The sequence below is a fragment of the Gossypium arboreum genome, chromosome 10, assembly GCF_025698485.1.
Source record: "Gossypium arboreum isolate Shixiya-1 chromosome 10, ASM2569848v2, whole genome shotgun sequence".
Taxonomy (NCBI): Eukaryota; Viridiplantae; Streptophyta; class Magnoliopsida; order Malvales; family Malvaceae; genus Gossypium; species Gossypium arboreum.
The window spans coordinates 105,357,004-105,371,747 of NC_069079.1; the positions used below are offsets into that span (position 1 = coordinate 105,357,004).

Genomic DNA, 14,744 nt, shown 5'->3' on the forward strand with positions numbered 1-14,744 from the left:
GTCACATGTCATATAAACACATATCAAAATACACACATATTCATAATTTAAGATAATTTGGCACTTAAGCTATGAAACATAAAAGTGAGCTCTATCATTACTCATCAGATGCACAGATCTCCAACACACCAAACATAAACTTATAGAGCCAAACATGTCCCAAACAACACTCTCATTATTTCCCCTCACAGGTCTCGTTGAATTGAGCTTAGCTCACATTCTTTTATCCCTCCGACATGTCTTAGAGCCTTAACGCCCAAAATCATTGTACATATAGATGAGTACTCACAATCTTATGGCATGCCAACTATATCTAACGGTTTCATGATCATAATGCCAAAACATCTTAAATCAAACACATATCACTTACCGATTATCTGTGCACTATCACTTCATATTTGCATATTTAGCAAAGCACTGCCACTAACATTTAACATATCACATGTTATAGCATCTCATCTCAATTCGCATATTCACAAGTACATAAGCACATAATTCACAAGATAACATAGGTATGAGAAAGCTTACACTCAGAATTTAGAGTAGGGGTTTAGGTTACTATCAAATTCTCAAATAACGCATTGAATCATGTTCACAAGAAATTATTCCAAACACTTACCAATTACGCTTTCGCCGAGAAGTCGAAAGCTCACACTAGCTTTTCTTTGCCTTTACCTCTACTCGTAGAAGGTCCTATTGAATCTAGAACTTCAACACAACAATGCATTCAATAATAAGCTAAGAACTTACCACAAGCAATCAAAAACATAAGCATAAACTATATTCCCATATAACCTAAACTTATAACAAAACAAACTTTAAATTCGAATATCTCAATCTATACTTAATCTTTTCACATAAAACCAATTTTGTTCATCTTATAATTCACCTACGACTAATTCTCAATCTTTAAACTACAACAAAATACTTAATTCACAATATCGACTTTTTCGACATGTTTTATGGCTATTTTTTGAAAATTCATTAAAACTTAATAAATATTTAACGAAACTTTAAAATAAGTTTAGAAACCTTCTAATTAATCAAAAACTAATTGAAAGACTTTGAAACCACATTTTTACTCAAAATCCTGAATTTCACCATTAACGACCCAATTTTTGACTTTTATTCAAAACATACTATTTAATGGCGAAAAACTTGGTTTTAAAGACTAAATAACATTTAAAACTAATTTGAAGTTGAATCGTTACCTTATATGATAAAAAACAAAGTGTTGGATCAAAAAGTCGAAAGCTTGACAATGGATGAAATTATGGTATTTTTTAGTGTTTTTCTTGGTCTTTTTATAGATGTTTAAGGTTCAAGGGTAGTAGAAATCAAAGAAGATTAGGAATTGGAAGTAAAAATTGATTGGGAGAGTAAAGCGAAAACAAAGGGTCGGCACAAATATGGGGGATGAAAAGTTGACGTGAAAACCATTTGGAAAAGGGGGTTTTTAGGTTGATTTTGTACATTTAGTTAAATTGCTTCATAAAATTCTAAGTTTTGACTCTTTTACAAATTAGTCATTTTTTGCAAAATTAAAGGTATTTAGAACTTATTTTCAAAAATTATTTTAATTTCCTAAAAACCATAATTGAAAACATTACCGATATATCATGTTACAAAATTTCAGACACTCTTAAGACTAAAATTCCTAAAGTACCCCTTAAAACTCCTAAACTCTATCTTGGGGTGTTACAAAAGCAACAAGGAATGATGCCTTTCCAGCGATGGGCGAATTTTGTCTCAAAATTTTGAATAAAGGTATGTCATTAGAACCGTTAAATGCTACAAACATAGTGCTGATTTTGAAAGTTTCACAGCCTACGAATCTGATTAATTTTAAGCCTATAAGTCTTTGTAATGTGCTCTATAAAATAGTTTCTAAAAATGTTGCAAATCGTCTTTAACATCTTTTGGATATTTCTATATACGAGGCCCAAAGTGCTTTTGTACCAGGCAGGTTGATTACAAACAACGTACTTATTGCTTATGAGATCCTTCACGCATATAAGCAAAAAAGATCAGGAAGAAATGGTTTTGTGGACTTGAAGCTTGATATTAACAAAGCATACGATAAGGTAGAATGGTATTTTCTACGATAGTTGTTGCTGATATTGGGTTTTGCTAATTCATGGGCAGATTTTATTTCACACTATATGAATTTAGTGTCTTATTCAATTCTCATAAATGGTAGAGAAGGGAAACAGTTTAGTTCATCTAAAGGATTGAGGCATGGAGACCCATTGAGCCCTTATTTATTTATGGTGTGTAGTGAAGGGCTTTCGATGTTGATGCAATTGGCCAAGGATGAGGGGTTAATTGTAAGTCGTAGAGGACCACAAATTTCTCATTTATTTTTTATTGATGATAGTATTTTATTTGGGGAGGCTACTCTAAGGAGGGCAGAAACAATTAAAAGGATCCTAAAGAAATACGAAGAGGCGTCTGGTCAGTGCGTTAATTATGAGAAATCTACAGCTTTTTATAGCTCTAACACGATCAGATGAGGGAGTTGGTAACACATGTATTGAACGTTCGTGTTTCAAAAAATTCTTTAAAAAATCTTGGGTTGCCCAACATGGTGGGCAAGGGAAAGAAATTGGCCTTTCAATTATTTAAGGATCAAATGAATAGTCAAATACATTGTTGGAATGTGAGGAATTTATTGCAATGAGGGAAGGAAGTGTTCATAAAATCAGCGTTACAGGCCATTCCTACTTTACTCAATGTCCTATTTATTATTACCAAAATCTCTTTGTTATGACAGAGCAGATTTGTACGAATTTTTAGTGGCAAAAAGGGCAAGGTAGGAGGGGGATTCACTGGTGTTAATGGAAGAAACTGCATGGGCTTAAAGAATATGGGGGTTTGGGTTTTCATAGTTTTACCAATTTTAATTTATCCTTATTAGCGAAGCAGGGTTGACGTCTATTTACTTATCCGAATTCATTACTTGCACGCACTTTGAAAGCAAAATACTATCCATATAGGGATTTCTTGAGTGTTGGGTTAGGAAATATACCTTCCTATACCTAGAAAAGTATTTTGGGCGACCAAAGGAATTCTTCAGGATGGTTTGTATTGGCTTGTTGGGACTAGAACTAAAATTCCTGTTAGGGAGGCTGCGTGGGTTTAAGGATCTGCAGATTTTAAAATTCAAAACTGTGAGAGATGTTAGGATAATTTTATGGTATTGACAACACAAGAAGATGGAAAGAAGAGTTTATAAGACAAACCTTTACTGATATAGATGCCAGTCGTATTTTGAAAATCCCACTAGCCAAGTTCCAGCATGAAGACTTTTTGGTATGGAAAGGGGTGGCATCTGGGATTTTACTATTCGGAGTGTGTACAGCACTCTATTACATTACCCTAAGGGCACTAATCATACAACCAACTAGACAGTGTATGTAGATATTTATAAAAAAAATTATGGGGTATGAACCTACCCTAAAAAATAAAGCTTACATTCGGGAGATTTACAAAAAAATTCCTGCCTACTTTTTGTAATCTACACTACAAGAGATTAGTCAATTCAGCCCTATGCCTGCGATACTCAAGGGAGTATGAATCCAGAGAACATGCTTTGAGGGACTGCCCTGTGTCAAAAGAGATATAGAACCTGATGAACTTTCAATGGTCAGAGTTGATATCAGAAATGAAGTTTATAGAATGGATTACCTAGTTTTTCGATGATAACTCCAGCTCTCAATGTCGAACGTTGGTTATTGTGACTTGGGCTATTTGGACTGAACAGAATAAATGGCTGCATGAAAGGCAAAAAAGACTAGGGTTAACAGTAGTAAACTCCATTAGAGAATATGTTAGAGAAATAGATGGGATTTCCTGTTCCAAACCTTTTTGTAGAGTGGAAGCAGTGACATGGAGGCCTCCGGAGAACTCAGTTGTTAGGATAAATTTTGATGCATTTCTCAAACAACATGAAAATAGGTCATGTTCAGGAATGATTATTAGAAATTCAGAATGCAATGTTCTGGGTTCTAAAACGATTATTAATGAGAATATACCTTCTATTTTCACAGCAAAAAACCCTTGCATGTATCCAAAGCTTGATGTTTGGCCTGGATCTAGGGCTCTTGGAGGCTGAGATTGAAGGAGATGCCCTCACTGTTATTAGGAAATTGCGAGATGTTAGTGAAGATATATCTGAAACTAGGGCTTTTATAAAAGATGGAAAGAGACTGAGTAGGTGTTTTCATACTTGTCAGTTTCAACATGTTAGGCGATCAGCAAATAGAGTTTCTCACCTATTGGCCACTGAAAGCCTAAAACAAGGGTTTCAATTATGCATGCGAGATGGAGTTCCTGATTTTGCCAGAGATGAAGTGGACAAAGATAGAAGTTGAGAAGGCATCTAATTTCTCCTTCAAATTAAGGGTGGGGGACTGGGAAAGAATGACTCTGGAAGAATGACAAAAGAAAGTAGATGAAGTGATTGAAAGTAATTGGGAAAGGACATATTGGTTACTACGGCGTCTTAATTGTTGTTGTTGCTTTTTAAGAGAAATAAATCTTTATTTTTCATTGGCTGAGGTGTTGGTGGCTTTTTAGTTGTTTCTTCGTTTTTTATGTGCTAGTCTTAAGTGTTTTGGCCCAAGATTTAGTCTTTTGTAATTAGGCTTGTTGTTTTTCTGCTTTAATAAAAGTCCAACATTGTACTAAAAAAAAAATGCAGTTGTGTAATATACTATGACATAAAAATTATAATATAATTATATTTTATCAGTAAAAATGTCTAGTGAAATAAAATTTTAATAATTACAAGGTGTAATTATTATCCTAATAATTACATTTTCATCAAATTACTTTATGATGTCGAAACTAAGATAGTCAATATTGCACCAGTAGACGTACCACATGTTGAGTGTATCATTTCGGTTTAACAATTTTTAAATATTTTCACATATATATTTATAATCTAATTTTTAATTTCTTGTTAAATTATATATATTTAAATATTTTAAAGTATAATTTTAGCTTCTTAATATCAATACTGAACTGACTACCATAATCCAAATGAACCTTTTTTAATATATTATCGAAAATATTATTATTTATAGTAAAATTAAAGAATACTATTAAAACATTTATTAACAAAGAAAAAGCAAAGCTCCCTATATTTTTAGCTAGACTCTCTTGACTAATATTTTAGCTATACTTTAACTTTAATTTTAGAGTTAATAATATATATTTTTCACATTTGATATTAATAAGTATATATAATTATATTGAATAATTATTTGATATATTAATGATAAAAATTTTAATTTTACAATATTGATATGTATCTTTAAATTCTATTTAAAAATTAGAAAAATAAACGAAATTAATGTCAAAATCTATTTGTTAGAGTAAAATTTCTAGGCTTGTGTGCGCATTTTATTCCCACACTTTATTTTTGAAATATAAAAGCTAAAGAATGCAATATTAAAATTATAAATAAGATTCTTTAGCGTAATTTATTTTTGGACGAAATATATCAGTAATTTATTCATTCAATATATTTTCACTCAAAAACAGTTATAGAATCTATAAATAATAATAGTAATAGTAAATATCAAATATTTAAAAATTGAATTCACATAATATTCTGGGCATTAAAAAAGCCAGTTTTAAAAGTTAATTAATAAATTAGACTATTTTTCTCAAATTTAGAGAAATATATCGATTTTGAAAAGAAAAACTAAAAACGCATCCTGAAAAAAAAACACTTTCTACTAAAAGAAATTTTTTATTATATCAACTTATCTAATTAAATGGTCAAATAATAATGATTTCACTATTAAGTGTCAAGTTTCGATTCTTAAACACATTTAAAAAATATAAATGTGCTTAAAAGAGAAATTATGCTTAGAACTCAAAGAATGAAATCACCATTATTTGACCATTTAACTAAAGAAGCTGATGTTTTCAATTTTTCTCCAAAATCGATCTATTTTACTAAATTAAAATAAAAAAACAACTTAAATTACTAATGAATTTATTTTTTGCTAATCAACCCTTAAAAAAAAAAAAGAGAGCTCACCCTTTGAAAAAGGAGTAGCACGTGCCCACATGGCTGCTGTAGGGAAATCAAGTCCCAAAAGAGCTAAAAAAAAAAATGAGAATGTCAGTCCAAAAAGCATCCTCAAAATTTATAATAAAAAAAAAAAGAGGACTCAACTGTCTTTCACCGTTGACACTTCCGTCTCAACAACCGTGCCGCCGCCGGAACACCCACCACAATCACCGTTGATTAGCTGTCAGACAAGAAGAGACAACAATACACACAACAAACCAGGGCGTATAATTAAACAGTAGAAACAACGACAATTGAAATGACAACAATGCCCTCAACTGCTAAAGTCAATTCCATTTGTTCACTTGGGTATTCACGTAAAATTACAAAATAATACTACATTAGAAAAAAAGGAAAAAAAAAAAAAGGAAAAGAAACTACGTACTAAACCGTATACAAAAAAGAAAAAGCAAAAGGAAAAAAGTCCTCCGTAGATCGAAGCAGTCAATCGTCGGAATCGTCATCGCCGCCGAAAATGGAAACACGATTGTAAAGCAAGAACAAGATGAGGAGAAGGAACAAGGCGACCCCAAAGGGAGAACCGCTGACGCGGTGGATGGTGTCGGGTTCGCCGGTGGAAAAGACGGCGGAGACGAAGGAGCCGCGATCTGAGGAAAGGAACTGGATTGTGAGGAGGAGGATGATGGGCAAGAGGAGGAGACCGAGGGGAGTCAAGAGCTCGGAAATGGCTTCAGTTATGGCTTCGCCTTGATCGCCGAACAAGAATGGGGCTAAGACCACGATGCCCACCACCACAGCTAGTATTATTCCGTGGGGTGCACCTCCGCCTTGTCTTTCGGGTAACATTGTAGTTGTTGTTTCGTAGGTTGGGTCTTGCTTGTTCCAAAGGTGTTTTGGGGTCTGAAACGAGTGATGTGAGTGAAACTGTGAAAGGGAAAAGGGCTGTTGGGCGGCTTGAAATAAGGGTGGGGAGACGCGTTTTACCAAAATTTTAAATTATTAATAATATTGTTATTTAACATTGGAGATTCATTGTTTGTACATATTTTTATGGTTTTTTTATATTTTTATATTAAAGTTATGATTCCAATAATATTATTTTCAAAATTGTATAAATTTTATAAAATAAGTGTACTAATAAATTTAACCTTAAATAATTTTTATCATTTTACTTTTATTATTTGTATAATTTAGTCATCAATTTTAATATTTCATCAAATCATTTTTCTAACAAAAATTTTAACAAAATTTATTAAAATTTCATCAAATTTAACGATGGTGATATGGCAACTTGCATAACCGTTCACATATGCTATAATATATATTAAAATTTTGAATGTATTAGTTTTAAATATAAAATTTAAAAAATAATAATAATAAGTGATTAGGTATAATGATAACACATTGCACTTCTAATGAATTACGTGAGTTTGTACATTAAAGATAATTTTATTGGTTAAGATAGTCACGAACCCTAAACATAAAATTAATTGTAACAACTTAAGTAGAATAAGTCGAGCTAGTCTATTTTATCCAATGTAAATTTGCCAGTGACATAAAAATACAAATATTTCAAAACTTATATATATAATTCAAGATATTGATGTAGGTTATCCAATTATGGGACAAAATTTTTAAAATTAAGATTTAATTTAGTTTGAAATTTATTGAATAATAAAATATTTAGATTTAAAGAAATTTAAATAAATATTTAAATGTGATAATTATAAAATATATTTTCGATTTTTATGAACCATTCCAGAGTTTTTTTTTCTAAATTTATACTTATAAAATATTATTTCTTTTCACAAATCCAACAATTAGTCCTCGTATTCTATAAATCTATTAAAATAAAATATTAATATTAAAAACATAAATTGTACGCGGAGTTTAACAATGGGAGCACCCAAGGCGAATACGTGGGCGACTCATTTATAATTCAACCATGAAATTGTTAGGAAAGATTGGGGAACTTCAAAGGAAACATACATAACCAAATTTTTTCTAGCCTTAAAGTAAGTGGGTTTAAAATGATGTTTGCATTTTTCAATATATTTAAAAAATTAATCGAGATTTATTTGTGGAGTTTTTCATTTCATTAGAAGTATATAAGATAATTATTTATATTTTTAACTTTAAAATTAGTAGAATTGGTACTTAATTTTTTAACCTAATTGATATTTAATTTTAAAAGAAGTTAATTAAGTTGGTATTTTTTTAATGCTTGATTGACATTATTAACTTTTGTACCAGCACCTAATAAAATAGTGACATGTCGTAAAAATTAAAAATTAAAATTATTTTTAAGAATTTCTTATTTGAGGTGCATAGTTATTTTGAACAAATAAATGTCTAGATTGAGATATCTTGGAAGTTCATTTATCAATATTTATGCTAGATGTGTATTTTTAGTTTTTTTATAATTTAAAAAAATAAAACCATATATTTTAAAATTTGATTTTAGGTATTTGTTTTCAAATTTTCTAGATTTTTGTGATATTTTAGATGTTTTCCTAGTTTTTATAATTTTTTTATAAAACTTTTAGATTGTTGTAATATTTTTATAAACTAGTGTTTTAAATATTCTTTTAGATTTTAAGTAATGCGTAATAATTTAAGGTTGTCACATAGTTTTGTGTTATTAATTATCAATGTCAAATTATCACAAAATTGAAGTTAATTTGATACTAAAAGCGATATCAATTTGTTATATTTTATGGTTTATTTATATATATCATACATGTTAAATTTGATGTAAATGTAAAACTTCTAACTATTTATTTTATGTAAGAAATTTCAACTGTTGAATATATATATATATATTAATATATAGAGTATTTTAGATTGATATGATAGAGATATCACATTGGTTCAAAAATTACATGCATGACAGATATAATTATATTGATAAATTTAATGATTGGATCATTAAAATATTAATCATATAAATAGTTATGAAAGTGTATAAAACTATATTTTTATAAACTATGTAAGTAAATCTCTCTCCTTATAAATAAATATAAAATATAAAAATTGTAAAAATTCTAAACAAAGATAACTAAAATATTAATTTAATTAATGGTTTCAAGTTGAGAGATTAATTAAGGTAAAAGAAATTTTAAACACCAATGTAAGCATAAATTGGGAAGATGAAGATTTATTTTCTCAAAATTAATTTCGATCATATTTGTTATTTTTAACATAAAATTTAAATTATTTATAGTTTCTTCTTAACTTATAAATAGGAGGATAATATATTTTAATATACTCAAACACATATCTTCTTATATTAGTAACAATACTCATATTAATTAAATTAAGACTCAATCAACAAAAATAAAAAATTAAAATAAGGAAAAGAAAACGAGGAGTTTTGCATACGTGTGGGCGGAACCATAGCTTGCGGTATTTCACTTTAATTTTCAAGAATTTACTTTATACTTTATTGGATCCCTGACAAGGTTTTGTCATTGCGCTTTAATTACATTTTAAGGCTAATCTATTAAAATACTCTTCACCTACTTTCCTAAAAAGAAAAACAAAATAAGTTTTTATTTATTTATTCACGAAAGTTCTTAATTTTAACTAAAAATAATTTCACTTTATTTTTTAAACTACTTGGTTTATATGCTAAATCCCTAATGTGGCATGATTCGCCTTTTTCTTTCTGGTTTAGTTTTACACAAGCCACAAAATTATTGGTTAAAAAATTCACTCCAAATTGGATAAAATTATTATAGAAATTTCTATATTAAAATTTGAAATGTATTTTTATCTTTTTTATTAAGAAGAACAAGTAAATTAGTATTTATAAATTATATTAAAAAGTAAAGTGATCATTTTTATTAAAAATTTATTTATTTGTAGTTAAAAGTAGGTGTGGTTGATGGAAAAATCAGACAATGACATATCATGTGCTATGTGTATCTCATGTTGACGTACAATGACTAATTTTTAACAATAGAAATTGATGAAAATTTTAATAGAATGATCAATTTGCTCTTTGATCTAATGTACATATATTAATTTGCCCACTTCTTTAATAGAGGAATAAAATATAATTTAACTTTTAATACAATAGCCTCTATAATACTTTTACCTTTCAAATCTCTAACTATATACAATTAAAACTATTTTATCTTATAAAAAACTCTTAAATAACTAAAAAAGAACACTTACAAAAAAAAATTTGGAGATTTTCATATCTATATATATATATATATATATATATAATTTGAGTATTTGGGTTCTCCAAAAGGATTTTATTTTTAATTAAAATAAAGTGTTTTCATGAATGAAAATAATAATAAAAACACTTATTTAGTTAAAAAAACAACATAAAAGCTTATTTCAACAAAGTGTACTGTTTTGAATATTTTTAATAAATGAACCTACTTTTAATGATAAAACGACATTATAATTCAATAAAATTACAAATTTCTTTATTCCAAAATTAGAATAGGAGAGTAGTGAAGATGAAGTGGCAATTTCCCTGTAATTCTTGAGCTTCTTATATACTTATGGGTTCATACTATGGTGGAATATTTGGCAAAGGGTTAATGAATAAAGGCATCCATGGGTCACCTGCTAATTCAATCCATTTCTACATCTACAATCTTAATTTTTTAAATTGTGGATTGCTAACAACATCTTATACATAACTTTCTTTTTTAACCAATGCTCCATTTTATTTTGTTTAATTACCAGCTGTTGACCATTTTCGTTTTCTTTGTTGGTATTTGGTAAGATAAAGAGTAGTAACAATGTAAATAACAAAAGTTGATAATTGAAGAACAAAATTGGCAATCGAAAGTGGACAATTTAGTACTACGCAAAAAGTAAACTGGTGATTCAAATGCTTGCAGCTTCATTGGATCCCACAGCACATGCTGCATTCAGAACTTATTTGTATTTTCTAATTTCTATATTTTTTTTATCTTATATAAAAAGTTGAGAAAAACAACTTCTAATTTACTTGTATTTAAACCTCTGTGATTATTCAATCATGTCACCAACTTTACCCAGATTCAGAATATGGGTTGGATATTTGAGTTTTAGTAACATATGTATCAAAATTAAATGATTATATTCTTATACTATGTTGGATATTAATCACACAATTATTTTTATTAAACTACACTATTAATCATTAAATTATGAATAAATTTTCGTTTTAGTCATTTAATTAAATTGATGATTGAACTATTTAAATTTTATTTTATTTTATTTAAGTCATTAAATTATTCAAAATTTTTGTTTAAAAAAAGTTCTGCTAGTGATATCCAAGCGACGATTAGTACGGTGAATCAACACCAATCGATGAGTATAAGAACATACTACAAATTCAAGCCGATCTAATGATTAGTGTCATAAATTGGATAAAAAAACTGTTTGAATTTTAGTTCGCAGATTCGTGACGTCCAAAACTATTCCATAAAAAAAAATGAATTGTAGAAGAGAAAGAGAAAGGCAACTTTTAATTGGTGAAGACAGTGCAAATAAAGAAAGTCATATAGTATTAGTTTTAACAACCCAGACTTAAATGAAAACTTTTGAAAAGTACAATGGCCAAACTATAATTTCTTTTAGTTAAATGACCAAAACGAAACTTACCCATAATTTAATGTCTAATGCTGAATTTACCCTATTTTTTAAAGGTTTATTTCAGGTTGGGAATTCAAAAGCACATAACCAACCGTATGCTGTATGCTCCATGGTTATAGGATTCCCTTAGAAGAAGGCAACAAAACTGTGGAAAACAACAAGTGATGGCACCCCAAGGATTATTCAAAGCATCTATAGCACATGCAAAGGTGAGTGAAGACGTCAAAATTTGGATCATTAAGAGATACACAACGGACAAGGCAAAAAGAACAACTTGTCTTTAAAATTAATGTCAAACTGTATGCAGGTATCACCTAATAAACTACCATATCAAACGACTACTTTAAACTTGTTTTCAACCTGGTTATTATCAAGTTAAAACCATGTTTAAAAACATTTTAGAGTAACTTACGCCGTACTTTAATTTTTATTTTTAATTTTAATAGAATAATTTTTCAAAATGATTATGCAGTCGTTATCTCATTAATGGGAAATTGACTGGACCTGATATGTCATGTTATAAATCTTATAAAATGAAAAATTCTTCGTTTAGCCCCTTTAGAAAATTTCCTTTTTCTCTTCCCCTTCCTCCTGTCTTCTTCTTCTTCTCTTATTTTCCTTTCACAAACAGGAAACTCAGAGAAGAGTCCCAACAGAAGGCCATTGAGTGTTGAAACTCAGAGAGGGAATGGAAACGGTAATGTAGAGCAGAGAAGAGTCTTTCCAGTTCAGTCGCCCCAAGTTAATGTGAGAAGAACCGCATTAGAACAGACGACGAATAGATTACCCGGAAACAGGAAACCAACGGCTGAGCTTTATGATAAAGAAGAGAAGGTATTTATTCCAGCGGAGGATCAAACATGTACTGTTTCAGAGAGTAGCATTAGCACTTCTTCTCAAACTGATACGGAGGTAAAAAATCAGCACCATAACTAAATTACATTGATTATTTAGTTTTGCTTAACGATCCTATTTCATTTAAACCAGTAATTTATTGTTATGGGGCATTGGATGTTACAGAGGTTGAAGGTGGAGGACCCTTTTGGAAAGATGTGATAAGCTGCTTCACAGCATTGCGGAGAGCCCGGTCCTCGTACTCGATTCGTCGTTCTACAATGAGGAATCATCTCCTTCCCCTGTTACGAGCATCGATTTCAAAGGAACAATGACCTCCGATGGAATTTATAAAAATGTTTATCTCGCCCATATCAAGCCGTAAAATGAAAGGGGAGAAAAAAGCATATAAACAAGATAGGATTGCATATAAGATATAATTGGATTGTGTTTTTGTAGGTGAAAATAATGGGGTTACAAGCATGTGATTCTGATTCAAGATGAAAACGCCCGTGACAGAAAAGTGTTCATTCAAATATATAAAGACCAGGATCCACCATTGATATCATTCCATCAAAGCTTGGCCTTGCGCAATCCTGGATTCAATATCCGGCCACTTTTTCTTCAGAAATCTGCACACTTTTGTGTTATTCATTAGCTTCTCACTTAATAAAATTTGGATTTTAGTCTCATGACCCCAATATACAAAATCTTATTTCATAATTTAACTTATTTAAGAATTCATACCGACATTCTTGATATTTGGTTTATATATATATTATGGATTGAGCTTGGTGATACATTAATAAAGGAAAGTGAAATGGATTCGTATGTTTTAGATTCGTAAAATTATTATGGAGATCTCTATATAAGAAGTTAGATTACATTTTATTTTTTATTTAAAAATAAATTAATTTTTATACGTTAGTTTAAAGAAAAAATTGGTCATATTTATTTTCATTAATTTCTATTGTAAAAAATTGGCGTATCAAATTAAAATAACCAAACAATTACACATTACTATGAAATAACACGAAATAAATTCAATAGGAATTATATGTATACCTTTAAAAACAAGAATTATCTCTATAATATGACATAAATAAATAATTATTATAATAAATTTAATTAATTTACCATATGGGCACATTAATTTCAATATTTTTCCACTTGGGCCTTATGATTAAGGCATAATAAAAAATATAATTTAAAATGAATCCAATGTTAGTTTTATTAAATGAATGAATTTACCTTTAAAATATAGATTATTATATATTAAATATATTTTTAACTTTACTATATTATTAATTATATTCAATATATTGTATACTTCTTTTAAATTGTATTCTACTTAAATTTTTATAATAATTTATAAAATAAGTTGATTAAAATATTAAAATTATTAAATAAGTTTTAATATTTTATAATTCAAAGGTGGAATTGACATCTTTATTTTTTATTATTTCTTACATGTTTTTTTTACATATTCTAATCAACCAAATATTACTCATTTATTGTATTCCAACCAATCAAACTGCATTATACCTATTATATCCTATACCCATTGAATACTATTTCATTCTTCTTCTATTCCATTACGATGAACCAGACATATTGTGTATTAGTGTGTTGAATATCAACTTATTTATTTTTATATAATCTTTTGTAGTAAAATACTTTATATCAATAAATTTACTACATTTTCACTTTTATCATTCTTCAAAAGAATACTAAATAAGAGTTGTCATAATATATATATATTATTTTTTTGGTGAAAGAAAGGAAACAATACAAGCTAAATCCTTAAAGGAGGGTCCACAAACAATCTTAAGCCTAAATTTCTGATGCGAACAATCTTGGCTAGGCTATCCGCAATTAGATTACTTCCCTTGGGAACATGTTGAATTTTCCACTGCTCCAGCTTGTTAAGTATTTGATGAATTCTCTAAATAATGGTAGAATTGGAGATTCCTATATCATCTCCCATGATAGCTTTAATAGCTTCAATACTATCAGTTTGAATAAGGACCTTTTGGAAACACCTATCTGTCGTAAGATTCAGCCCATCCAAAATCCCCTAAAACTCTACCTTTAAAATTGAACAATTACCCAAATATCTCGTGAACCCTATAATCCACTCTTCTTTGTGATCTCTCACACAACCTCTTGCAGCTGCAAAGCCTTCGTCAATCCTAACCGAATCATCAGTGTTTAAACAAACCCAACTGTTGGACGTAGGCCAATCAGGTAGAGTGCTTCG

General features: G+C 29.2%; 1 protein-coding gene and 2 long non-coding RNA genes across 4 annotated transcripts; 1 reads left to right on the forward strand and 2 right to left on the reverse strand.

Annotated features, from left to right (window-relative positions):
* Nucleotides 1–2,927: 2,927 nt before the first annotated feature.
* Nucleotides 2,928–4,566, reverse strand: LOC108488381 (uncharacterized). 2 transcript variants are annotated; one of them, XR_008272471.1, is made up of 5 exons: nucleotides 4,275–4,566; nucleotides 3,864–4,134; nucleotides 3,688–3,772; nucleotides 3,243–3,605; nucleotides 2,928–3,168 (listed from the first exon to the last, which is right to left on the reverse strand). It is a non-coding gene; the product is annotated as an uncharacterized LOC108488381 (long non-coding RNA). The 2 variants fall into 2 exon arrangements; XR_001871743.2 differs by having other exon boundaries at nucleotides 2,928–3,146; nucleotides 4,229–4,562.
* Nucleotides 4,567–6,339: 1,773 nt separating this feature from the next.
* LOC108488618 (uncharacterized) lies at nucleotides 6,340–7,058 on the reverse strand. Its single transcript, XM_017792908.2, has one exon. The coding sequence runs from the start codon at nucleotides 6,890–6,892 to the stop codon at nucleotides 6,530–6,532; it is 363 nt and encodes a 120-aa protein (XP_017648397.1). The 5' UTR covers nucleotides 6,893–7,058; the 3' UTR covers nucleotides 6,340–6,529.
* A 4,981-nt stretch (nucleotides 7,059–12,039) lies between these two features.
* LOC128282598 (uncharacterized) lies at nucleotides 12,040–13,052 on the forward strand. Its single transcript, XR_008272924.1, has 2 exons — nucleotides 12,040–12,562; nucleotides 12,671–13,052. It is a non-coding gene; the product is annotated as an uncharacterized LOC128282598 (long non-coding RNA).
* The last annotated feature ends 1,692 nt before the right edge of the window (nucleotides 13,053–14,744 follow it).

Coding starts and splice junctions, on each gene's coding strand:
- LOC108488618 (XM_017792908.2), bottom strand. CDS start 6,892: ATGTTACCCGAAAGACAAGGCGGAGGTGCACCCCACGGAATAATACTA.